This window comes from Vulpes vulpes, chromosome 12 (assembly GCF_048418805.1).
Source record: "Vulpes vulpes isolate BD-2025 chromosome 12, VulVul3, whole genome shotgun sequence".
Taxonomy (NCBI): Eukaryota; Metazoa; Chordata; class Mammalia; order Carnivora; family Canidae; genus Vulpes; species Vulpes vulpes.
In genome coordinates, this window is record NC_132791.1 from 107079073 (window position 1) to 107104503 (window position 25431).

Here is a 25431-nt window from a genome sequence, read left to right on the forward strand (position 1 = left end):
GGGGTCGTACAATATTGGTTTTAGGGTACTAGTATTTTCTAAAAGCTCTCCCAGTGATTCTCTGCGCAGTTCAGACCAGAAGGTAGTGCCAAGCAGGGCTTGCGTATGAAGTCATTTTTGGGAAAAGAGAACAGGATGGAGGTGTGGATGGAGATGATGGGAAAATTATGAATTGGGGCAAAATAATGGGAAAACTTTCAACTCTCTCCTGAAACAACATTTAGGCCAGATATTGTCTGCATGGAAATCCAGTGGGAGGGAATGAGCCGTATTTGTTAGGGAGACCATCTGAGGCAAGGAAATTTTGAATCCTACAACCCGGCTTTGAGGCTTTGCTATGCTGTTGACTAGCTGTGTGCTCTTCAGTGAACCACTTAATATTGCTGAATTTCACTTTTTCTGTCTACAAACCGGAGAGGATCTTAGCTACCTCTCAGGGATGTTGCAGGTCAAAAGCAGAGGCAAAGCATGTGAAAGTGTCTACGGCATTACAAAATCCTACCCAGACGGCAGTTGTGGCTGCTATTGTAAACCGAGAACAATCACTTCCATCCTACTTTATTTTTTAAAAGTGCATTAACCTCAGCAAGTAAAGGTCTAGAGAGCATCACTGTTTTAACGGGGGCCAAGCCGTGACTATAGAATACTTAATTTAAAGGGGCTTAAAGACTGTTATAAATTAATTTTTAAAATCAAGTCTTACTTCCTGGGCACAAATAACCTTTACAGAGAGCAATCATTTTCAAGAGACAAGCTGGAAGGGTGATTATGCCATTTTAAAGCAAAGAAAGGCGTTCTAATTTGATAAGTGAATTGAAGAAGTAGTAATAGACGTCATCTCAACTTCTTTCCTTTGTGCTTGATGCCAGCACCTTCTTTCTTTTGTGCTTGATGCCAGCACCTGCCCTTTATGAAGCACAACACACGCATACACACACACACACACACACACACACACACATACACACACACACCAGAGCTCCGGGGCTCTTGAGGTTCTGGGGCTGTGTGGGGCTGTGTGTGTGTCTTATTCAAACAAGATGGAGCCAAGGTTGTATGGTGTCTTCTCTTTATTTTTCCATTTAATATTTTAAGTAATAAAGCTAGCTATTAGAGAAAAAGCATGCATGTGTGTGTGAGAGAGAGGGAGAGAGGGAGAGAAATGGGGAGGAGGGTGAAAAGGAAGGAGGGAGAAGCCTGATTAGCTTTGTCTTGCTAATGCACTTTGTTTTGTGGATGATGGGCCCTTCAGACAGATTCAGTCCACCTCACAAGGGGGGAGGCAACACAGAAGCAAGACAGCTCAAGTGGAAAGCTTTGCTGGGGACAAAAGATGCACCTGCAAAGCACAGACTTAATGGTCTCCGGAGGCCAGGACCGATGTTGGGAGACAAATGCCCCGGCACCACCTGAATGAGGTCCTGGCAGCGTGCGTTTGCCTGGATACTACAGTTAATTTATTTCAGAAAAGGGGTTGTTGCCCAGCAAGAGCGAGTTATTCCTGCAATAAGCCTGAATAAGCCCGGTGGCATTACAAATGCACGGCCGCCTGCACACAAAAGGGCCAAGGGAAGGAAATGCCGTATGGTAGGTAGAGGAGAGAGGCTGAAAGCTAAGACCCCTGGACGAGTAATGAGTTGCTTATCAACGCGGTTCAACTCAGACTTGCTTCTAAATGACGATCTGTATTTTAAGCCCAATATCGAATATTCTCTCATTGGCTCTGCCCCAGAGCAGAGCCTCACCGGTCTCCAGCAGGCTTTTTTGCCTTGGGCCTGTAGAACTAAAGGAACTTGGAAGGATCACCTTGCGTCTCTTTTCCATCCCTTCCTCCTTCCTCTCCTCTTGCCCCCTTCCTTCCAAGAACAGGATCCCTTTCTGCGAATGAAATTCGTTCAATAAATAAACCAGATCAAAGCAGGGCAGCCCTGAATGAAGTCAGAGCTTCGCCTGTGGCTCTAGGACATTCTCTCTAAAAGCCAAGAGCTCAAGAGTCAGCTCCTGCTGACGCAGTTCAGTCCTTTTTATTTGACAGGAAACAAAGATTCAGGGCATCAAGTGATTTTCCCAAACTAAGCCAAAGATGCCCTGACTTCCAGGGCATCTTCTAATGTTTGTCACTATAGTACATTTTCTCTACGATAGATGTCTGCAACATGGTGTCAAATAGGTCAGCAAGTTAAGCATGGGTTGGACTGTAGAACATGTCAATAGAATTTTAGTTTTCACAGCGAAATCCAAAAAAAAAAAAAATCTGATTTGGGAAGGAAAACGGTGGCCTAAGTAGGACCGACCCAGGGGGTGGGGGGGGGGGGGGAGAGGAAGCAAACAAAACCACAAAAGTTTAAAAGCAGATTCATCATGTCGTATATTTCCTCTACTACATCTTCTGGTCATTGATTATAAATTGTTAACAGCAAACACAACATCCTACCTGCTCAAAGGTGTGATGGTGGCCAAGACACCCAGGTGTTTTAGGTCTGCCTTCTTCATAACCCGTGAGGATTCTTAATCAAATGCTCTCTAAGGCTCTTCCCTTGGAAGAGCTTTAAGTTTCTCTGAAATCTTAGGCCGTGCTATGCTACATGCCCCCTGTACGGAGAACTTCCACCCTCATTCATCCTGTAGTAGAGCAGATATACGCTAAAGAAAAAGTAGTGAAGTAGAGAGCCAAGGAGGCGGGCATCGATGCCATACTCCTATTCATTTTTTAAGCCTCCACTCAAAATTCCCCTCTTCCATGGGCTTTTTTTTTTTTTTTTTTTTGCCTTGGGCAGATTTTTTTCACTTATTTTTTTTTTCTCCTTTAAACCAGGTACCATGAATTATTCACTTGTCTAAATCTAACACAGTATCTGGAGCAATAAATCCTCACGATGTTCCATAAATAAGACACTGAGAAATGCTATTAAAATGAAATCCTCACTGGCAAAAAATCATTTGTTGAGGTTGTTTTCTGTCTCTCTCAACCAAACCAAACCAATGCGACCAAATCCCCAAATCACCACTTTAAAAATGAACTGGCATTGTTAAAATTCGTGAGGGGGGGAAAAAACCCCTTAAAATGTGGCATTGCAAGAATCCTTTTAAAATCCTTAAAAAATTTATTATCTTCAGCAGAGGAAAGCCCTGACTTCCAGCTTCGAAAGGCTCGGAGAGCAACCCCATTTATTCCATGGTGTACCTACTTCAAGTCCCATCTTTGATATTATTACAAGATCTTTAAGGACCTTGCTCTATGTTTGCTGCTAGTGCAAGTGGGATAAGCTTTGGCTTCTTGCCTTGTGTGCTAGAAAAAAAAAAAAAAACAAGAGATTTGGCGCTTGAAAATGAACAAAGGGAAACCTCAGTGAGTTAGGAGGCCAGAGAGGGAACCCAGAGGGCAGGCTAGTGTCTCTCAAGATATCAGTTGCAGGAAGAACTGTTATTTACAGACTTCAACAGATGTGTCCACTACCTACTACAGCAGAACAGTCTCCAACAGGAAAGAATCATCCATTACAGGCCCCAACAGGGAAGGACGTACACTGCATCTCTTATAAGAGATCCGCTACCCCTGTGCCTCAGCCGATGAAACAGTCATCACCCTGACCTCTTAACTTTCTCTAATGGACTTCCATTCAACATGACTCCTCCCAACTTCCTCCAGCTTCTCCACAAAATAATGTCCCTCTCCTTTGTTTGCTGGCCTGACCTATGGTTTTGCCATCGCTTGTTTATCCCGCATTGTTATTCTCTGCTCTTCTCAAACCCATTTTTGTTGGTAAAACAACCACATTTTATTTTTAAGGTTCATGGTGCACAGATTTGCACGGAAGGGTGCCAACCCTGGTACAGAAGAAAATGCATGAGAGAAGGAACTCACCTTCTTTGACGCTCAGTCGTGAGGATTGGTCTGTGTGGGAGGTTGTGTTATAGGCCAACAGTGAACCTGGAAGGCAAAGCAGAAGCAGGTTTTAATAAGGTGTTCCTCTGAGATCGAGAGTAGAAGACGGGATGAGACGGGAATGGGGAGGGAAGAGATGGGGGTAGAGCAGAGGGCCAGATGGCTCCTTGAGAGAAATGGAAAGTTAATGGCATCTGTCTTGGGGGGGAATGTATTTGATTCCTGGAGTTCCCATCAGAGCAGGTTAAGACAGAATGCTTGTGGGTGGGTGGGACACGCACAGCCCTCCCCAGCAGGCACGTTTATGACTCTGAAGTTCTTGGGTGTCCCCACCGTGTCACGGCAGGAGCACAGGACTGGGAATGGCCCCGTGTGACCAGGGATTAAGTCTAGATTTGGGTTTCTTCAGCAGAAAAAGGAAGGAGTTAAACTACAGCAGGAGTTGGCAAGCTTTTCCTATAAAGACCAGATAGTAAATATTTTAGGCTTTGTGGGTTAAATACAGTCTCTGTTGCACATTCTTTTTTGTTTTTGTTTTGTTTTGCCCATGGGCCAGAGTTGGCCAGATTTGGGCCAGATTTGGCCTGCAGTCTGCAGTCTTGCCACACCCCGGAGGAGAAGTGGCATGACTCCTGCCTGCTGGGATATCCTGTGGGTTTATGGACCTGTCCTTTTGCTGGTGGGTAAGATGCTTGGATGTTCCTCATTGTCGGTGGAGGGAAAGGGTGGAGGTGGCAGGAGTTCCAGTCGTGACTCTTGTCTTCCTTTGCAACTGTCTAAGAGCATACACCTGACCGTGAGGCACGGTACGTTGAATTTTCTGTCACCGCAGAGCGCTGCTAGACAATCTCTTAAAATTAAACCTGAATGTGTGACTACTCATACCAGGCTCTAGTCTAGGAATTTTCAGGGATGATAGTTTTTTTTTCTTTCTGTTGCATGTAAAAATTCCCCCTTTCCCCTCAAACGAAGCTTGTCCCTTAGTTTCAAAAGAATCCAGGAGTTTTATTTTGTAAAATGTAGGCAGCTTTGCAATTCTCCTTGAGAGTCTGGGATATGCTTTCACAGAGGACAGCATAAGCCCGCCCTGGGGGTTCGAGGCTAGGGAAGCCTTTGAAAAGTTTCCCTTCTCTGTACAGACGGGTGGCGGACTTGGGTGCCAGGGCTGAGGACCGGGGACGGGCTGTCAGACGCTCCTATTTTTAGCCTCCAGTCGTGGCAGGGATACCGGAGTGGAGCTGCTGCCTCACCCAGCTGTGGGCGTTTGGTTGTGTGCCTCAGAGAAAATGTGTGCCCTTCCAGGCCAGACGATGAGGGAGAGAATTTTATAAGAATCACCCAGCTGCCCAGCACCTATGACTTCAGGCCAGCTAGGCCTGAAACAGCTCCAAACAACGAAGAGGAGGGGGGAAGGCGGTGTTGAGAGCCCAGCACACCGAAGCGTGGATGGGTGCACACACTGTTTGAGAAATGAGACAGTCACATGCATGTCGCAGCCCGAGAACCAGATGCATCTGGTTGGTTAGTCTGCTCTCAACAGTATCAAGGACCAGGTGAGGCTGGGATAACCTCATTTCAATAGAGCTGTTTTGCAAACGAGAATTGGCAGTTAGACTGGCCTCTTCCCACTTACCAGCTTTGTGACTTTCCTCAGTTTACCTCGTCTCGCTAAGCCACAGGCTCCTTCTATATATAAAAAGAGGCTAATAATAACATCTACTTAACACGGGTGTTGTGAGGATTGAATAAAATACTATGCGTCAAGCGCTCACAAAAGATGCCGGGTTTCTAGTGAGTGTTGAGCTGTTATCATTATTATTTTTACTCCCTTCTCCCACAGACATCACAATGACAGACATTAAATCCTTTGTAAAAGAGCCTGCTGAGTGGCTCACCTTGTCCTCTGGACCTGGAGTTATGAATGGGTTCTGCTGCAATAAGAAATAATCCTCCATGACTGAAAGGAGGTTAAGAAATGGAACCAAACGTTCCAAGGGAATAGAAAAAAAAAAAGTCTCAGGAGTAAGACCAAGAATGTCTGCCTCTCTGTCCCCGACATTCCCTCCCTCAGGCTGAAACCTCACGGCTGGAGCAAATAAAGAAAAATGATGGTCTCAGAGGAGCAAACTGCTTGAGTCATTAGTGCAGATTTAGCTGAGAGCACGAAGCTTAGATAAACCACATTTATTAAATTTTCCCCTTGCTGAAAGTTCTTCTCTGGGCACATATGAATTCCACAGGAAACTCCCAGAAAGCCAAGAGAAAGGGTCGTTTGACCCCTGCAAAGCTTGCATGAAATACATATTTCATGGTAACCTAGGAAAAGGATTTTGCCCCGAAGACCGTTCTCGGTTCAAGTTTCAGTCCTGGAAGGAGGGGCTGGCTCGGGGGCATCTGGCCTCCCTCCCCAGAGACCAACATCCCCTTCTCTTGTCCCAACTTTCATGTGACAAGTTCTTCAGGCTGCAGAGGATGGCACCGCACATGCTCTTCTTACGGGAGTTTGTTCTGATACCAAGGAGGTCCTTCCTGGGGCCTGGCCTCCTGCTCTGGATTTTTTTTCTCCTGCTTTCAAGATGTGAGCTCCTAATCTTCCCGGACCCCGTCCCGTCCCCATGACTAGGCCGTGACGGCAGGAGGGAAGCCCACACTCCGCCTGCAGTAGGCCCCAGGCCCTTCACGTCTAGTCCCTTGCTCCATCCTCGCATGAGCCACTATCCGTGCTTCTCCTTTCACAAATGAGAACATCAGGCTTCAGAGAAGTCAAGGAATTGGCTCAGGGTCACACAGCCAGAAAGCCCGGGAGGCTGTAGTCCCATCCTGTGTACGGAACCTGTGCTCAGGCCGGCAGACGCCACAGCCTTTCGGGCTAAATCTGAGACACAGACAAAACTCATATATGGTGTTGGGAATCGGGACGGTGGTTACCTTTGAGGAGGATGAAGGGGGCTTCTGGTCTCCCCCTTGACCTTGAGCTGCAGGTGCTTATACAAGCGAGCCGATTCCCTTTGTAGATTAATTCCCGGAGTCATGCATTCATGGTTTTGCTCGATTCTGTATCCTTCCATTAAAATGTGTATTTACTTGCTTATTTACTGTGCTTAAGGCACGTGTGCAGGCATATATGTACATCTGCCAGTTCGGGGCCCCCGAGAAGCACGCCCTGGCGCTGCTCAGAATGCAGTGCCCCTGCCCCCAAGTGAAAGCACGAGGGAAAAAAAATCATTTTCTGTCTCTGAGCCCATCCGTCACAGGATATCGTACGAGGGATGTGAAAGAAGATGGAAATGAATAGAGTGAAGCTTTGCAGGTGTGAGGTAGGGCCCCAACAATGGGGCTTTCTTTGGCTCCGTGTCCCCCAACCCAACCTGCTCCTCATCTGAGACACCTGGAGCGGGGGAGACAAGGGTCTGGGGGCCGGTGCCAAGGCCTTTGTCTCCTGCCTCGCAGCCTGCGGTTGTGGGTCCCCTTTCTCTGGGCTGAAGTGCCCGGCAGGTGGGAGGAGGGAGCAGGGAAGGAAGAAGGAAGGGGGAGCAGGGAAGGAAGGCCCCGTGTCCTCCCAACAGGCTTGGCTGACTGCGGGGTCCAGGGGAAATCTGGCCTTTTGTTGTGTCTGAACCCTGTTCTCTCTTGCTGGTCAGACCCCGGCCTGGAAGGGATAATACTTCACCAGCTTAATTGCCGGGACCCATCACCTTTGCCCAGGCATCTGAGGCTGGGCGGGGGCGGGGGGGGAGGGGGGGCGGGAGGCCACAGGACGCAGAATGTGTTTTCCATTAAGCTTAAATTAAAAATGGGAATCAAGATAGATACCTTTCCTGCAGTCTCCCTGTCACACACTTTATTTCTTTGTCCCGTGCCACCGTGATGCAAAAACACGGTTTCTCCGTCATTTCTCACGGGTCAGACTCAGAAACACACACAGGGCACGACAGACTTTTTGTCGAATGAAAAGGGACTCCTTTTCCTCCCCCTGCCTCTGGCCACCCCAAGCCCAGGACCTCCTGGGCTCCCAGAAACCCCAAACTCCCCCCAGCGGCTCCGAGTCTGTACTGCCAGCCGGGCGGCTGTCACTTCCTCTGAGGCCGGCGGGGAGGTCCCCACCGAGCCCAGGGGTGGCTCAATCTCATTTCCCTCAGCCCCTGCCAGGCGGGGTGTGCCTGGCACAGATACTGGCGGGGCCGCGGGCGGCCGGGGTGTGGGGTGGCGCCGGGAAGAGAGGGGGACAGGGTGAGTGTGGCGATAGGTTTGGCTTTAATCTGCCTCGTTCCAGGAGGCCACGGGGAAGTTTCGGAAAGCATTTATCTCTTGGTGCAAAGGAAAACAGAAAATGCAGCGGGGAGAGGGGCCTGGCCCTCTGCACGGGAGCCCCAGGGGAGCAGGGCTCGTTCTGAAGGAGAGAGCATGGGCTGCGGACCGGGGCCTGGCAGGCCTGGGCCTCCGCTACCAGCCTCTCCCCTCCGCTGTCCGCCTCTGAAGACCCATTCCTGAAGCCTCCAGACCTCAGTTGCTTTGGCTTTAAAATGGGCATTACGCAGAGTGGCCCAGGTGACGTCCACAAGGGGGCATCCTGTCCATGTACAGCCAGTGGCACCTGGGGAGCTGCACCCCTGAGCCCTGGGGTCCCCGGGAGACTCCAGAATCGTCCCACTTACCATGAGCATCCTCCCCCAAGGCCGCCCTCACCATCCTCCTCCCCTTGTTGGTAGGGGCGAAGTTACAGAGGCCGTGCCCTCCTCCCCGCCCGCCCGTTCCATCTGGGACAGCTCAGGAGCCAGGTATGGAGAGCACGTGCCTCCAGGCAGGCCAGAGAAACCCCAACATGTCAGGCCAGAGATACCCCAACATGTCAGGCCATCAGACAGGACCTCGAGGCACTCAGGACATCGCTACGTCTTCTCCACCCTGGGGAATAACACCTTAAGATGTAAGGCTGGTGTTCTAACATGTAAAGGTATAGCTCGCCTCCCAGACAACCAGGATCAGTACTCAAGCACCTTTTGTGAACCTGTGAATTTGACGCCCGAGCTTCCTATCCTACAAAGGTTTTCTTTTTTTCTACCAAAGTCCAGAAAGATCAGATACTTTGGAGTGACCCGACTAACTGGAGATCTTCTGACTTCCAGCTAAATGAGAGGGCCTCCGACGTCCTTCTGTTGACTTTGCAGCCCTACGGCCCTCCTCCATCTGTGTCGGGGAGCTCAGCTCCCTTCCTCTCACCTCTTGCCCAAGTGGACAAGGCTGAACCCCAACCCCCTCGTCAACAAAAGGACAGATGCCAGAGCACAAGGAATTAGCTCCCCTTTCCCCTGCCTCAACTTAGCTGCCCCAGCCTCTGTCCCCAAAGCCCTGGCCTCCCTGCCGCAGCACAAAACATCCGCTGGAAGTAAGTCTGGGAAAACAATAAAGCGTCTGAAGGCATGTTGGTCGGCACCAGGGAGTTCCCAGCCATCTTGAGAGCAGACAGTCACCAGGCACGTGACCCCTGGGCAGGGGTCTCAGCCGACCAACCGCCACCCAACACATAGGGTCCCAGAGGCCACCGTCTGAAGCTAGACACCAGTTGAAAAGAAGCATGAACCAATTTTTTTTTTCCCATGAAAGTGGATCATTTTAAGTCTAGATTCCTCAAAAGGCCCTTAGACGATTACAATACTATGTTGGGGCCAGTTTTTTTGAACCTTTGTATAGTATTTTAATTTTTGCTTCTGCAGGTAAGCATGGTTTTTATATCAATGCACCCAGTGCTTTATATTTAGCTGTTTCACTCGACATCCTAACAAATATGCAATTTGTTCCATCTCCTTTCCACTCTGGAAATTTGCTCTATTATGAAGCTCCTTTCTGGAAACTTCATATTCTTATTGCCCTGGGGGGCATCTTCCTTGATATCTACAAATATCCTTTAAAAGAAAGAAGGGAGGGATCCCTGGACGGCTCAGCGGTTTAGCGCCTTCCTTGGGCCCAGGGTGTGATCCCAGGGTCCTGGGATCAAGTCTTGCATTGGGCTCCCTGTGAGAGCTGACTTCTCCGTCTGCCTGGGTCTCTGCCTCTCTCTCTCTCTCTCTCTCTCTCTCTCTGTGTGTGTGTGTCTTTCATGAATGAATAAATAAACTCTTTTTAAAAAAAAAGGAAAGAAAGAAGGGAGTCATGCACACTTTTTCTTGCCCTGCTACCTGTACTCCCAAAATACCAACACTCTGGCCTCCGCTGCCTCATGACCTGCTCAGTCCTTTGCTCCTTGGTTATCTGTGCTCGTCTGTCGTGGTTACCAGGACCCACCTTGTCAAATGACTAGGCCTTTGGGGCAGGTGACAGATAGTCTTGCTTCAGGGTCTGTGGCTTGGGTTCTTTTATGGCAGGAAATCCTAGTGGGACCTGGGTTGTTTATGGACCTGCCAGAAAGCAGGCCTGGGGAGTCACATAGCACATAGCATGAATGGGCCACTCCCCGCCCCCCCCAACATCAAGTCAGAATGTGCTTGACCATTTCCCCAACAAAGGTATCTGCCATGGAATCCCAAATTATTGGTCCCTTAAAGAGTTCGGACACGCTGTCCATGCTACTGCTGTGCCCCTCTTCCCCCACAAAGGAAGTAAAGGTGCCAATGACTTCTGGACCTCCACCATATGATGCCTGAAGGAGCAGAAAGGTAGGCTCCGCTGGCATTCCTGCTAGGCCGGTCTCTGCTTCTCACTCCCACCCCCTGCCCTGCCTGGCAAGCATCGCTGGAGGACTCTGTGCAAAGAAACTTAAAAAAAAAAAAAAAATCCATAAACCGTTAAATGCTGAGAACTACAGATCATTAGAAAATGTTAATTCTCCGGAGCTCAGAAAAAATCAGGTAGAGAATCACCCCCTTTTCTGAACTTGTTGTTTCTTGGGCTGACCTCATGTTGCAGCAAGACTCAGACATGAGGTAACTGCTCTGGTGTTAACATATACTGCATCATCCACACTCTCGCTGGTTACCAGACGCCTCGGAGAGATGACCAGAGAGCCCGGAGGCACCAGTGGAAACTTCCAAAAGGCATTTTGAAAATTTTTAAATGTTACAGCCAGTGAGTGTTGCTCCCAGGTCGTGCACTGTTGTAGAAGGAGACGGAAGGTTACACAGAGGGTGAGTTTGAAGACCCACTGGGCGATGGGGAGCAAATGAAGAACTCACCAACCCAGAGCCCAGGACACCAGGAAAAGAAGCCCATAGGTAGCGTCCAAAGACCTCAACTTGGAAGGGGCTTTAAAATCATCAAGCTGGGATGCCCGGGTGACTCAGCGGTTGAGCGTCTGCCTTTGGCTCAGGGCATGATCCTGGAGTCCTGGGATCGAGTCCCACATCGGGCTCCCTGCAGGGAGCCTGCTTCTCCCTCTGTCTGTGTCTCTGCCTCTCTCTGTGTGTCTCTCATGAATGAATAAATAAAATATTTTTAAAAAATCATCAAGCTCCTTCATTCCAAAGCCTAACTCCTGCAAGACGCCAGGCCACCAGGCAGCCTCGACTACGGACAGCAGACACTCCGCAGGTCGGGGTTGCTGGTCTCCCCCAGCTCAGGGCTGACTGCAGAAAACTCCCTTGTAGGAAGAGCCCACATCTGCTTCCCTGTTGCTTCGACTCCCCGATCACAGTACCATCTTTTCTGGCCACGGACAAATCCTTCAATACTTGGGGTCCCCGCAGGACCACTGGGCCTGGATTTCTGCTGAAGCGTCAGGGCTGAGCTTCTTGCATGCCTGAACACATTCTGTTCCTATCTCCGCGAATGTTTAGTATCAAATGAAATTCATATGAAATCGACGGGAGCTTGCGGCCCGAGCACTCTCATGTCGGATACACATACGTTGGCTCATAAAATCTCCCTTCCCAAAGCTCTGTCCCTCGTCGTTGTGCCAGAAGACAGAGCCCAAGACGCCCTCGCACACCTGGAGCATCTGCTGCTCTCCGTGTTTGGCTCGCAAGGGTGTGCGGCTGGCAGCCGGCAAAGGTGGGGTTCGGGTGTGCCAGAGTGACCCCAAGGATAAGAGGAAGTGAATGTGTCAATTTTCACAACCTTATGTCCTAAATCCATGGATCTAGAGTTTACTGGAGGAGCCTAAAATCATTGCACAGGAAAATACCGGCCAGGGTATCCAACTATTTATAATTACAGGGCAAGGCACTTTCTGGAAAGGGGTTCTCATGGAAACAGTGTGACTACTTTCTGGCAGACCCCACTGGGTCACTGCTCCTTGCTCACAGTGCTTCCTTTGACACTACGGGACTGGGTCAGCCCCCTTTCGGGGTCTGTTGGAGCCAAGGTGACCTTGGCAACCTCACAGGCCCTGACGTGGGGCTCTTGCAGCATCTACCCAGCCAATCTGACCGCAGGGGCTGGAGGTGGGGTGGGGTAGGGGGTAGGGTCAGGGGGTGGGGGGGTGGGGAGAACCAGGTTCCTCTTCCTGGATTGCCTCCTTGGGAAATCAGTCTTCATTTGGGGTGGCTTCGTAGAGTCTTCGCCCACTCCCAGGGGGTGGGGTAGTGGGGGGGGCAGTGGGGTGCCCTGGCCCAGACCCAGACAGGACACTTACTTTCCCTGAGATAACTGAGATGTGACAGCAGCACTTCGGTGTTGTAGAGGGAGGTGGCTCGGAGGAAGTCCTCCTTGTTCATTTTGCACAGTTCTTTGCCATCCATGTTTTGGAAAAAGGACGTGTCGATCTCCATCAGGCCATACTCCTTGATGGCCCACTCCAGCCACTGCCGCACGTGCTCCTGAGTCCACAGCGTGGGGTCTGCAGAGGAGAGGACCTGTTAGCCTGGGCTCGGCTGGCTGGGGAGGCCCCCCCCCTTCAGGAGGGCCGGGGAGACCCTCTCTGTCCCCACCCCTCCTCCTGCCCCGCACCCCTCTCTGGCTCCCTCCCTCCCTCTGTCCCCCGGTGGGAAAGTGGGTTCCCTCCCAGATGGTCCTCCTAGAGCTCCCATCTGGCTCCTCCACATCTGGCCCTGCCGAAACCACTTAGCGCTCTGGGGAGGCTCTTAGATGTCTCCCTAGGCATCCTGACAGGATGTTCCCTTTAAAGTTTTTGGAGGGCAATTAAAACCTTTGCCTGAGAAAGGGTGGCATCAAAATGAAAGTATACACAGTGCCACGGGCCCGGGGACCAAAGTCTCTGGAAAGGGAAACCATCTGTATCTTCGGAACATGAAGGATTTCTTTTCTTTCTTTCTTTTTTTTTTTAACATGAAGGATTTCACGGAGGAATGGGGCTCTCTGGGATGGCGACACGAGACGACACATGTGCACGCTCTTCCGTCTGTACAGTTGGAAAACCCAGTGGTGTTAGCCTCGGACATAAATCCAACCTGGGTTTTCTCCTTGTGGAGACAGCTGCTCTGAAATTTCTACCAGGTCATCCCCAAAACATTTTTATGATATTTAAGTCCCCAAAGATGAAAAAGAAAAAAAAAACTATTGAAGGGAGAAAACCTTTCAGGCCTTTGAGTGAACATAAATAATGGAATGATTGAGGACATCGCCAGCCCGGACCCTCACAGCAACTTTTCAGCCGGGGAGGGGGTTGTGGGAGGGAGAGGGTGTGTGTGTAATACTCTGAGTGCTGGTGATGAGTTCCAGCAAATTCCACAGCAGGTAGAGCACTTGTATCTCATCACGTATCACAGGCTGGAAGCCATCTCTCTCCTTGGCAACCAATTATTAGCAAATCCAACGAACACCTTAGATATGGCCACCCTACAAGAAAACTATGGCCCTTGGCCACATGAAAGATCTACATGTGTGAAACATGTAGGTGGGAAACCACAGGATTAAGCAACAGATTTTGTGGTGGTAGCTGCAGGAATCACGGGCGGAGGGAAATAGTGTGAACTTGGAGAGTCCTGGGAGGCTTCCCGGGAGAGGGGAGGAGACTTGACATTGTACGTCGTTGTCTGTCAACCCCCGGCTTCTACTGGGCCTGCTTTATTAGCATGTTTCCTTGGTAGGAATATCTGTGCTGCTTCTCAGCCTCCTCGCCCTCGCCTTCTAAGAGGTAACTGCTGCCGAAGGTCAGGCCAACAACCGGTACCCGGTCACTCCTAATGGTCCAGATCTGGGGTGCCTACTATGTGCCAGCTACGTGTCCCATTTTTCACGTAGCTAGAAAACCCAGCGAAATGGCTTTTACCTTCCCTTCATGACAGAAAACGGAGTTCTGAAAGGTTAAGTCCCTAGCTCAAACTTAAGTCTTCCTAGGACTTCACTTAGTTGAGGGGGTGGGTCCCCCTGACCTGAAGCCCCTCCTCTCACCTTTTCAGGATCCTGCCTTAACTCACCTGTGACTTGCTCTGCTATTAAGCCCAACAGCAGAGCTCCTCCTAACGTCTATATGCAACTCTCTCTCTCTCTCTCAGATAAATTTCTTGGTTAGTTTTTTTTTTTTTCTTTTATTCTTCCAGAAACAATGAGGCACGGACCATTGGTAAATGGAAATAGTTTGCACCATTTTGGAATTCTAAAGAAAAATGGCACAGGTGGGGCCTGGGTTACAGAGGGTTTTATGTCGTCTGATCTCCTTTGCTTTTCCTAATTCCTCACTTTTAGTATGTGAGGCCTCGAATTCAATTTTACACCATATATTTAATTTGTTTTATTATTTCCTCTCTTGCTTTGGGCTCTATCACAATATTCTTTCTCTTCCTTTACAGCACAATGAATTGTAAATCTTCCACTCTGGATCCTGCTAAACTCTTCCAAATGTATTTCCTGGATGATTTAGTCCTCGTTTCTTCCCATCTGAACCTGAAACTGGTGATTAACCAGGGCCCTCGTTTATACTTGTCTTAAAATCCCACCATAAATTCAATCAGTTGTTCGACAAATGTTTTACTGCCTTGATTTGCGGACTCGCCCAAATGAGACTTCCCCTCACATCCAAGGAGGCTGGCCTGGAGGAAGCCACAATGTCCGAGGATAATGTTTAAAGATCTCACCACAGGTAGGAGAATGAAGTAAATCCATAGCTAGTGAACTCCTTATAAGAAATGCTTTAAAAACCCTTTGATATGAATCTACGCTATTATCGGGATTACTGCCATGGTTACCTTGGTCCACTGAGGACTGACATTTTGATATTCCTTTTGAAAGTATTTCAACACCGATTCAGGGTTGAAGGGTCAACCGAGCAGTCTGGCCATGTCTGCCCCCTCTCACCTCCCCAGAGTGACTACGGAAATTAGATGGTTATCGACATCTGGTTCAGAGAGAATCTCTGATCCCTTAAATCTTGAGTGCTCATGACTGCCTCCCAAGCTGGCCACTGTTCGGCCAAGCAGGGCCATCTGGGGCCAGATGGGTGAAGGCCTGGTGAGCCTTGGCTTTGCTCAGGGGAGAACAAGGAGGTTCCCACCGTGTCAGCTTTACTACTGTTTCATCGTCTGCTTCTCTGACAAGAAGGAAGAAACACGGTTTTCTGGTTTTCTTGGACCCTAACAATGCACCTGAGCTAAAGCTCCCTGCTGTCCTGAGGGAGGGAGGAGATCAAACGCTAAATGACATAAGTAATGTAACGTAGAGAGCGCACGTGGCGCCTGACATCCAGAGGGTGCGCTCAGGGGTTGGGAGCTATTCTCCTTTTTCCTCTGTGAAGTCATGCGCTCCTGGAAGAAGGAAACTCAACATTCTTTTCAAGTCCTACAGGGCACGGAGAAGTTCCCAGGAGCCCAGCTTCCCCTCCTCACTGGCTCCACACCTGGCACCCCCACCGCCAACTTGAATTTGGCCCAGAACGCAGGGACGCGGCTGCAGCCCTCGGAGATGGCGAGACCCAGCCTCCCGTGGAACATAAATACACAAGGGCGTCGGAAGGAGAGCCTCATTGCAAAACCATGCCTTCTAGACCAACAAATAAATTCCTTTGCCTTGTCTAATGCTTTGCCCTCGGACACAACGGCATTTACACTTTTCCAAGGGGAAGGGGTTTTGCCTTTTTGGTCATGGTATTTTGGTAAGATTAGTTTTGAGCCCTGCCCTGTAATTCACTTTCAGATTTGGACGTTCTCGCTCCTTCCACCAACTCCACATGTTGCAGTTTTCAAGCCCCCTTTCTGACCAGGCTGCTGAGCCTGCTGAGCCGAGGCGGAGCATCCAGCCAGTGGACTGAAGGCTCGAACACAATGATTTTATTTTCTGTAACCAACAGCACCAATACCTAGGAAAAATAGGCTATTTTTACATAATGACATAACTTGCTGCACACGTTAAGGCGCTCCATTTGTTAAATATAGTTCTTTCTATTTTGAAACTGAAAGAGCTGGCTGTAATTTTGGAAAGGTGGGACCCTGCAGATGCCAGGAAGTGCATGCCTGATGGACATGTCAGACCTCGGTAGCCACTCTTCTCCTTAAAGGCGAGGGCGGGCCCGTCAGGAGTTCCTGGGACTCATTTTGGATTCAGAGGGCCTTGCCTCTGCCCTCTTTGCAGGCCTCATCCTGTGGTCCCAGGCCCCCGGGGTAGAGTCTGTGTCGTGACCTGTTAGAGGTTGGACTTCTGGTACCTGCACGTTAGGGTTCTGGTGACACTGGGGACGCTACCTAGCAGGACGGTTGGAAGGAAGGTGGGGGACGTGGCTTTCCTAAGTAAGCACTCCCCTAGGGAAGGGGGTACCAGGTAAAGGTCTAGACGCCCCCTGGGACAAGCCTGCCCTCTGACTCCTAGCCCGGAAAAGTGAGGACACGGGTGCCAGGCGGCAGCCTGGATCCCCAAGTACCTGCAGGGACGATGACCCTCCTCTCGTTGGTGGTCATGTTGGGAGGAGGGGGGCCGTTCTTCTCGTCCATGTAGCTGTTGTAGTTCATAGCGTTGGACTCGCTTCCGCCAACTAGCTTGCTGCATTTGCTAACGCTGCAGTCCACCGGAGACTCCCTGGAGCGAGAGGACACAAAGCCCAGAGGAAGTCATCACTGCAGCTGCCATCAGCCCAGCGTGGGCAGACGACGGAGGCGCCGGCTCCCAGCCCCACTCGGGGTAACGCCGCTGCCACCTTATTTCTCTCCTCCATGCCGCCACCAGAGTCTTCTTCAAATCCCAGCCCAATCCTATAATTACGGCACTCAGAAACTTCTGGCAGTTCCTCAGTGGCCTCAGACTACAGTCTGGACTTCCCAGGATGGTGTCGCAGCCCTCCCAATCTGACTGCGGCTGACATTTTTAGCCTGGTCGCCAGGCAACAAGCACTCGGGCCGCAGGGGCCCCAGGCCCCCAGGTAGGCCTCGCACCCCCTTGGCGCTCTGTGTCTGCCTCGGTTCCAGCACGGGTCGCATCGGGGGACTGTTGGGGTGGCGGGGGCTCTTCCCCTGGCTGGGTGGGGGGTTTCCTTTCTCCTTCAAACCTCCATGCGCTATGTGGTGCCCGACAGAGGAGGTGACTGATCAGGGTCCGCCGAGTGAACTGTGTCTGTTGCATGGATAGGCTTTTAACGCACGTCTCGGACACCATTCTATCTGAGCTGCCCAGCACCCCCTCCAAGGTAGCCGTGGCAAGGGTTCCTATTTCCTCTTTCTGCTTAAGGAAACGGGGAGGAGAGTGACTGGCCCAGTGTCACACAGCTCGCGAAAGTGGAAGCAGGACTAGGGCCTTTGGTGTTAAGCTTTCCTAATCAAAACACGCGCACGCAGTGGGGATCCCTGGGTGGCTCAGTGGTTTAGCGCCTGCCTTTGGCCCGGGGCGTGATCCTGGAGACCCACGTTTGAGTCCCAAGTCAGGCTCCCTGCATGAAGCCTGCTTCTCCCTCTGCCTGTGTCTCTGCCTCTCTCTTTCTGTGTGTGTCTCTCATAAATAAATAAATAAATAAAATCTTTAAAAACACACACACACACACACACACACACATGCAGGCACGCCCAGCTGGCTCAGTTGGTAGAGCATGTGACTCTTGATCTCGGAGTCTTGAGTTCAAGCCCCACTCTGGGCAGAGAGTCTACTTTAAACACACACACACGCACACACATACATGCATGCAAACGAGCTGGCTGCTGCATGAAGAAGGAATAGAATTCAAGACCTTCAGGCTGCCAGCGCGGTTGTGGCTCTTGTGGCACGCTGCAGCCCTGACCACCACGCTCACAGAAGAACCATAAGGAAGTGCAGAAGGGACAAATCATCCAACCCTGTCTTGATGTACGTAGCCCAGTTGGCACCTGGCACTGTGCAGCCCGGGTTCACAGAGGCCGCTCCCCGGCAGTGGGCCAGCCACGAGCAGCTATCTGGGGATCTAAGCTGACACCCCACTTGTGGCCATCAGGTTCACAAGAGAAGGCTGGGAAGACGCTCCCCATCCACCCCAGCCCAGCGTCATGGGCCCTCCCAGGGGCCCGGGGGAAGTGCCATCGCTCCCTGCCCCAGCTCCTGGTCAGCCACTGCAGTGGTGGCAGCAGCAGCAGGACCAAAGGGGACGACTGCAAGGCCCCGGAGAGGTTGCAGCCGTGGTTGCATAGTGCAGGAAGCATCAGACCTGGGAGACAGCCAGTTCTCTCAAGAGCTCCAAACCAGGCCTTCAGACCAAGGAGTTCAGATAAGGTTCAGATTACAGCGGCCCAACCTTGGGCCACAGAAAGACTGCAGGCTTCCCAAAGTCCTGGCCGCTGCCCTCCCGGCTCTGCTCTGGGCAGGGACCAACCATCATGAGGACTTAAGGAGCCAGGGCGAGCCAGATAGGGCCTCGCCCATCCCGCGGCTGGTGGCGGCACCTCCAGAGGCAGGGAGGAGCAGCCCCGGGGGTGGAGGGGGCGGCGGGGGCCCAGGCCGGGCAGGGGGGCCAGAGCCCATCCAATAAAGACAATTAAATGAATTTGTTTCTTAATCTGAAAGGAAAAAAATATTGAAGATCACTTATCATAGCCGGGAGATAAATGGTCCACTGAGATATTAGAAGTCAGACGGTAATTTTTTCCTGATGTCTTACAGAGGGGAACATGGGCTGAAAATGAAAATAAGATGTATAACTTACACATGTTAGAATTTAAGGTTTTACTATTCGCCTACTGTTTTTCCAGGCAGAGAACCAAGAACCAGCCGTCAGAGCCCCAGATTGTTGAAGGTTTAATGTCCCCATGGCAGTCTGAGGGGCGGCAGTAGCACATCAGGGCTTTTCACCAGTTGGGCCCTCTGGCTTCTGCTGTTGGGGGCCCTGGCCTGCCATGAGGCTGCCGGGCGAGCCCCGCTGCAGGGTCTGGGCCCAGCCCCCCACCCCCGGCCGCCTCGCTGCTAACCGCAGGAGCATGCATGAGCACACACGTGTGTACACGTCCACACAGACATGCATGCATGCACACGTACAATGCACATGCACACGCGCACACACGCCGCCCCAGCCTGGCAGCCCTTCCCAACATACTTGTCCATTGTGAAACAACCCAAGTGCAGCAGGAGTTTGGAGGATTAAGTTGGCCTTCAACCAAGGGAGCAGCGTTTTCATTGGCCGGGAACCCCGCGCGGCAGAGGGTGGGGTGGCCGGAGCACACACTTCCTCTGGCGGAGGCCGGGAGTGCAAGGGCCTTGGGGCAGGGGCGAGGAGACTTCCAGGGACCCGAGCCGCATCCACCTGGAGGTGGGCGTGATTTCGGAAAAGGGGGTGCTCCCCATTGGGAGCATCAGGGAGACGGGATTGGGAAAATGCTTTCCCCTGTCCTCTGGGCCTCTGGCAGGTTCTAAGCTGAAAGCTGACCCCTCGCCATGCAGAAGTGAAAGGTCAGAGCCTCGGGAGCGGCCAGAGAGGAGCAAGTCTCTGTCCCATAGGCACCTGCAGTGGGGTCGGGTTTAAAAGAGGAAACGTTAGGAAAAAGCCACCTGGTGGGTGACCCGGTGGAAAGAGGAGCCATGAGCACCAAGGTGAGATAGGCACCTGCCAGGAAGGGGGACGCCCAGGTCACAGGATCGGCCAGCTCCCGGAGGGGGACACGGGGACCACGGTCAGGCCCAGGGCTCGCAGGGGGCCGTAGGGTAGCTGGCACCCCCGCGTGTGCCGTCCCACGGAGGTTCCCTGTCTCTGCCTCCTCCAGCACCTGTGCAGGCGCCCGGGGCCCCCCGCCGCCAAGGGCATGAGTCCGGCCGCCTGCTCTCGGGTGGGCCCCCTCTGGAATAAGGCCCAGTGCGGGGTCCCAGGCCCCTCCGCCAGCGGGGCCCTCGGGGAAGCCTGGCATTGCCATGCTGGCCCGGGCCGGCCCTCCTCCGACGCAAGGGAGAAAAGGAGGCCAAGCCGTACCTTCCCGCAGGCCGGCCACGCTGCCCTCGGTCCGCAAGTTCCCGGCCCGAGCCTCCTGGGCACAGAAGACGCCTGGCGTGCGGCCGTCGGGCCTGACAGCACCGCTCCGGCGGGCACAGGTGAAGGCCAGCCCCAGGGCTGCGCTTTAATGAGGCGGATGCGCCGTGGAGAGGCCCAGTGACAAGGAGCGGGGAGCGCGGATGGAGGGGAAGAGGCCTCGCCATTCAGCTTTGCCTGCGCGGCTGCTGGTTTGTCTTGAGACGGGCACTTGGAGCGTGGGGCCGGCCCGCGGGCAGCTGAGAGCCCCGGGACAGGTGACAAGGGCTTGGGCGCGGCGGCCGCAGGGTGCTGGAGGAGGTGCCGATTCCAAGAGTGTAGCTCAGGGCATCTCCCCGTCCGGGTGCAGGAAGCCACGGCAGGAGAGGCCACAGCAAGGGCATGTGGGCCTGGCACTGCTTTCCTCTATTCTCACCGTGGGGCGACGGAAGCTCTTTATTCCTCTGGTTCTATTTTTGGACGTTCGGGGAGCACTGCTTTAAAAACTGCCAGCGGTTTCCAAGAGTGCCTTGCAAAGTGTTCAGCAGTTTAAAACAAGGTGAGAAATCGTGGGTATTTGGGTGAGGGAAGATTACGAAGACCACTCCCAAGGGTGACCCCGATACGTTAGCCTCTAACAGGCGTCTCCCCCACCACCTCACTCAGCCCCCAGGGATCAGGACGCACCACCCAGATCCACACGTGTGCAGCCCGCGCTGGCGTCCAGTGGATTCCCTGTAATCACGCGGCTCACGCGAACGCGCAAGGGCCACCCAGGACACGCGGCTGCAGTAGGACCTGTCACACGTGTCTTCCGTGCAATGTACACACTTATCAGCTGAGCAAATCTGTGTTGTCTTTAAGATTTCTATAGGATCTGTGACTAGACGTGTGCCTATGACTTGTTGTTTTTAAAAAGGAATATGCGGGGTGGCCGGGTGGCTCAGTTGGTTAAGCGTCGGCCTCTGGCTCACGTCATGATCCCAGGGTCCTGGGATCAAGCCCTGTGGGTGGGGTTCCCTGCTCAGTGGGGAGCCTGCTTCTCCCTCTCCCTCTGCCCCTCCCCTTACTCATGCCCCCCCCCCACACACTCTTTCTCTCTCTTTCTGAAATAAACAAAATTTTTAAAAAAGAGGAATATGCAAGAAATTAAAGCAAATACCAAGGAAAGGAAAGAAAATCACCCATATTATAGCCATTTGCCCTAATCCCATAGGTATTTTTCATCTCCTTCCATACTAGGTGCTCACAGCTTCTCCAGAACCCCAAGGGTGGCTTCCCCCCAGGTGGTTCGGGACGTGCTCTTTACTGCAAGGTCAGAACCGAAGGGCACACCTGGGGAGCTGCTTTGCAATCACAGAGGCAGAAGTTCCAGGGTGTGTGGGGCTGATGGCCCTGTGAAGTCCCTACACGTCCCCTAGGAACATCCAGAGCCTGCTGCCCAGTGCTAGGGGGTCTGGGGTAGAGCCATGCTGACTCAGGTCCTGCATGCCAGGCACACAAGGCGAGAGGCGAGCGGGTCCTTGCATTTCCCCCCCACAAAATAATACTCTTTCTTTCACGAGATGTTTTCCGCAATCCCTGAGGGCGAGGCGGGATACAGCTGAGTTATTTGCAGACCACAGCCTGGGGTCAAGTCACTGAAGTCTCCATACATCACAGAGCCTTTGGGCCACTCTGTTCCAAGAACAACTCACCTAATACATTCAACCACGACACGAAGAGCTGGAGAAAGGCAGCAAACCTCCCACAACATGGGCAAGCAGGGCTTTCTCTGAGCTCGCCAGACCTCAGTCTCCCCACGTGACCCCGCACCCCTGGTCCAAGTGACTTAATTGTGGGGTTAAAAAGCGAGATGGGCATTGTAGCTTTTAGACACAGAGAATACCTCCTCCAGAGACACATATATCTACAGGGTCTCTAATAAGCATGAACCAACTCAGAAACCCAAGCTATCAGAGGACATGGAGAGATGCACCTGCACCGCGAAGCGTGGGACGGTCCAAAGCGTCCCGGCCCGGTGGCGTCCAGTTTGAAGCACAATGTGAGCCCACCTACGTAATTTTCAGTTTTCTAGCAGCCACATTTTTCAAACAACCCAGGTGAAATGAATTTTAAAATATATTAGAATATATTAGTATGTTAACTCACTACGGCCCAAAGAAAATTATCCAAAAGAAGTGATCACGCAGCCAAAAGAAACGATCGTTTCAACATCATCAATATGAAAATAACCAATGAGCTATTTTACTTTGTTGTGCATCCTACATTTCGAGCACGTGTTGGTTTTGGATTAGCCACATTTCAAGTGCTCAGAAGCAACGTGTGCTGCCCTGGATGCCACAAATCTAGTCCATGAGCCAGGAGACCCCAAATGAGAGAGATTCTCTGCTTTGGTTTTCCCATCTGAAGTTAGGAATTCTTTCTACTCAAGGGGCCATTTCAATAATACTCAGGGGGTTAGGGGACGCACAGTGTCCACGATGAGAGATTTGAATTGCCTGGCATCTTCCTCATAGTGTCTTTTTTTTTTTTTTGCATGGCCAAATGATAGACTCATCCTCAGCAAAGCCATTTTTCTGAGAACCCTTGCTCCCTGCTGCCCACCAGGCTTGTGGTCTACGTGTGAGCTCTTGGAGAATATTTCTGAGAGCCCACTGGGTCTTCTTTGTTTCCCCAGGTGGGTGAGAACGCGCCGGTCTTTCTGAACCTGCCGCGTCACCTGCAGAGGCTCTGGGTCAGGACAGGCAAATCAAAAGCAGGGGCTGCTCTGTGCAACCAGAGCCACGTAACTGCCACATCTGCTCCCTGGGGGCGTTCACACAGCTCTCCTCCAGCTGCCTGCTGCTCTGACTGCAGCCAGGGACGGCTGGCAAGCGGGTTCTGAAAGCTGCTTTCCTTGGGGGGCCCTCTTTGCCCAGGATTCGTACGCGGGGAGTGCCCTCCTGGGGAGACAGCGGTCAGCTCCTAAGTGCAGCCTCCCCGGAGCGCAAACCCACGCTCTTGTCGAGGCGATGTCCACACACCTTGGTGGACTATATACATCCATGACCTATGTGGCTTTGAACAGGCATCTTCACCTTTGAGGCTGGGTAGCCGTGCCTCCATCTGCTTATTCATTTCATGACTATTTATTGAGCACCTACCATGTGCCGGGCACTGCTCGGTAAACAAAACAGGGCCTTGCCTGCATGGTAGAGAGGGATGTGATTGACCAGGAAGGACTAAGAAAAATCTAAGCAAGGTCCAGAGTGATGGGTGCTGCGGTCAGTGAAGGCCTCTGGGAGGGTGACATTCAGGCAGAGACCTGGAACAAGCAGGAGAGAGAGTCACATGCCTAGACAGGGTAGGAATGTTCCAGAAAGGAGGACTGTAGGCAGGAGACTCTGAGGCAGGAGTATGCTTGGGGTCCAGAGTCTTATGTGGCTGATGCAGAAGGAAGGAGTGAGACAGGAAGGATAAAAAGGGTTTCATAGGGATGGGGGGCGGGCATGGGGAGGACTTTAGATTTTGTCACAAGCTATTAAAGGATTTGGAGCAAGAGTTAAATATTCTGAAAGACTGACTCTGGGGGCACCTGGGTGGCTCAGTTGGTTGAGCATCTGCCTTCGGCTAAGGTCACCATCCCGGAGTCCCGGGATCGAGTCCCGCATCGGGCTCCCTGCTTAGTGAGGAGTCTGCTTCTCCCTCTCCCTCTGTGCATGCTCTCTCTCTCTCTCTCTCTCTCTCATAAATAAATAAACTTACAAAAAAAAGAAAAAAGAAGACTTTATTAAAAAAATAAAATAAAAGGGTTGATTTTAGCCACTGTCTGAAGAACAAACTTCAGGAAGGCAAACAGAAGTGGGGAGAACAGGGTGCTACTGAGGTGGCCCTAGAAGGGCAGGAGCTGCTGGTCTGGCTTGGGGTGCGCCTGCAGGGGATTCAGGCTCCGACAGACCAAACCCACTCCAAGCGTGAATCTGGATTTTCGATAGGCATCAGAAAGGTCCATCCTGGGGTCGGGCCAGTTTGGGAGGCACTGCCAGGTTGGGTGGGGGCAGAAACTGGACCATGAGCCCCAAAGCACGATGTACAGGTGGGGAGGGAGGGGCCTGAGAGGCGGTGCCAGCTGTGCCTCCTCTAAATCCTTACGCGAGGCGTCTGCCAACCCCCTGCCCCCAAACCCTCTCTGCCTTTAAACGTCAAAATGTAATTGCAACATTTGTCTCCTAGGATCATGGTGGGGAGCAAATGATAAGATAATATGGAGAAAAACATTTAGCAAGCGATACCCTCCCTACACGGTGAGGACCTCATTATCTTTATTATCTTTGTGGAGAGACGCTCATGTGAGAGGCTCCTGGCTTAGAACCTCCGGGCCTTCGTCAACTGCTAGACTCTGGGACGGTGGCTGCGATCCCAGTGGCTGGTTCTGGTTAGTGGGGCTGAGATGTGGTAGGGCTGGGTGTTCCCACAGGCAGGTCTGGGACCAAGAGTTGTCTGGGGGAGGTCTCCTTCCCAGCTGCACGCTCACCCCCTTCTGTTGGCTCCTCTAGACTCGGTTCCTCGGTGACCTCACCCACCCTTAGTGACAGACAGCTCTTTAGAGATGATGCCCAAACCTAGGTTCCAGCCCCCAAATATTATCTCTGCTTCAGTTTCCAAGGCCCAGTAGACATTTTTATCTGGATGTCCTGCTGATTGCTCACTGGGATCTCAGAGGGAATATTGACATCTCTTCTCAAAGCATTTCCTTTCCTACCTCCCGTGGCTAACCGCACCATCCTTCCCAAAAACATGCAAGCTCAAGCCATTTTTTTGTACTCTCTCCTCTCATATACCCTCTGTCCCCGCTGCCCCATAGACTTCAATATTTGTCCACCTGAGGCCCGCTCATTATCCCTTTGCTGTGTCCTTGTATCTATTCCTTCTGATTTCCCTGATCATTACCATCACTTGAATCAGAACTTGATAATTTCTTAGTGGGATATTTCACTAATGTCTTCTCTTTCTGACACTTCCTTCCTCACCCACCCTCTGTACACAACTCTGTAAACCAAGCTCTGAAGATGTTACGCGTCAAGTTTATGCTTCAGGTCGGTATCTGCGTGTGTAATAAATCCTGTATTTTCTAAGCATGCCATTCAGAGCCCTCTCTCTTTTTTTTTCTTTTAAAATTTTTTAAAACTTTTATTTATTCATGAGAGACACACACACACACACAGAGAGAGAGAGAGAGAGGCAGAGACACAGGCAGAGGGAGAAGCAGGCTCATGCATGAAGCCCGATGCGG

The 25431-nt window shown here is 51.6% G+C and overlaps 1 protein-coding gene across 6 annotated transcripts in view; it reads right to left on the reverse strand.

The window, feature by feature from the left end:
* The window catches only part of FLI1 (Fli-1 proto-oncogene, ETS transcription factor), a 122917-nt gene that overhangs the window by 25509 nt on the left and 71977 nt on the right, over positions 1-25431 (reverse strand). For all 6 annotated transcript variants that reach the window (XM_072729374.1, XM_025998926.2, XM_025998927.2 and 3 more), the window contains 3 exons: positions 16629-16783; positions 12453-12656; positions 3866-3931 (listed from right to left, as the gene is read on the reverse strand). In XM_072729374.1, coding sequence (XP_072585475.1) covers positions 3866-3931; positions 12453-12656; positions 16629-16783 — 425 coding nt within the window. The remainder of the gene's footprint in view (positions 1-3865; positions 3932-12452; positions 12657-16628; positions 16784-25431) is intronic.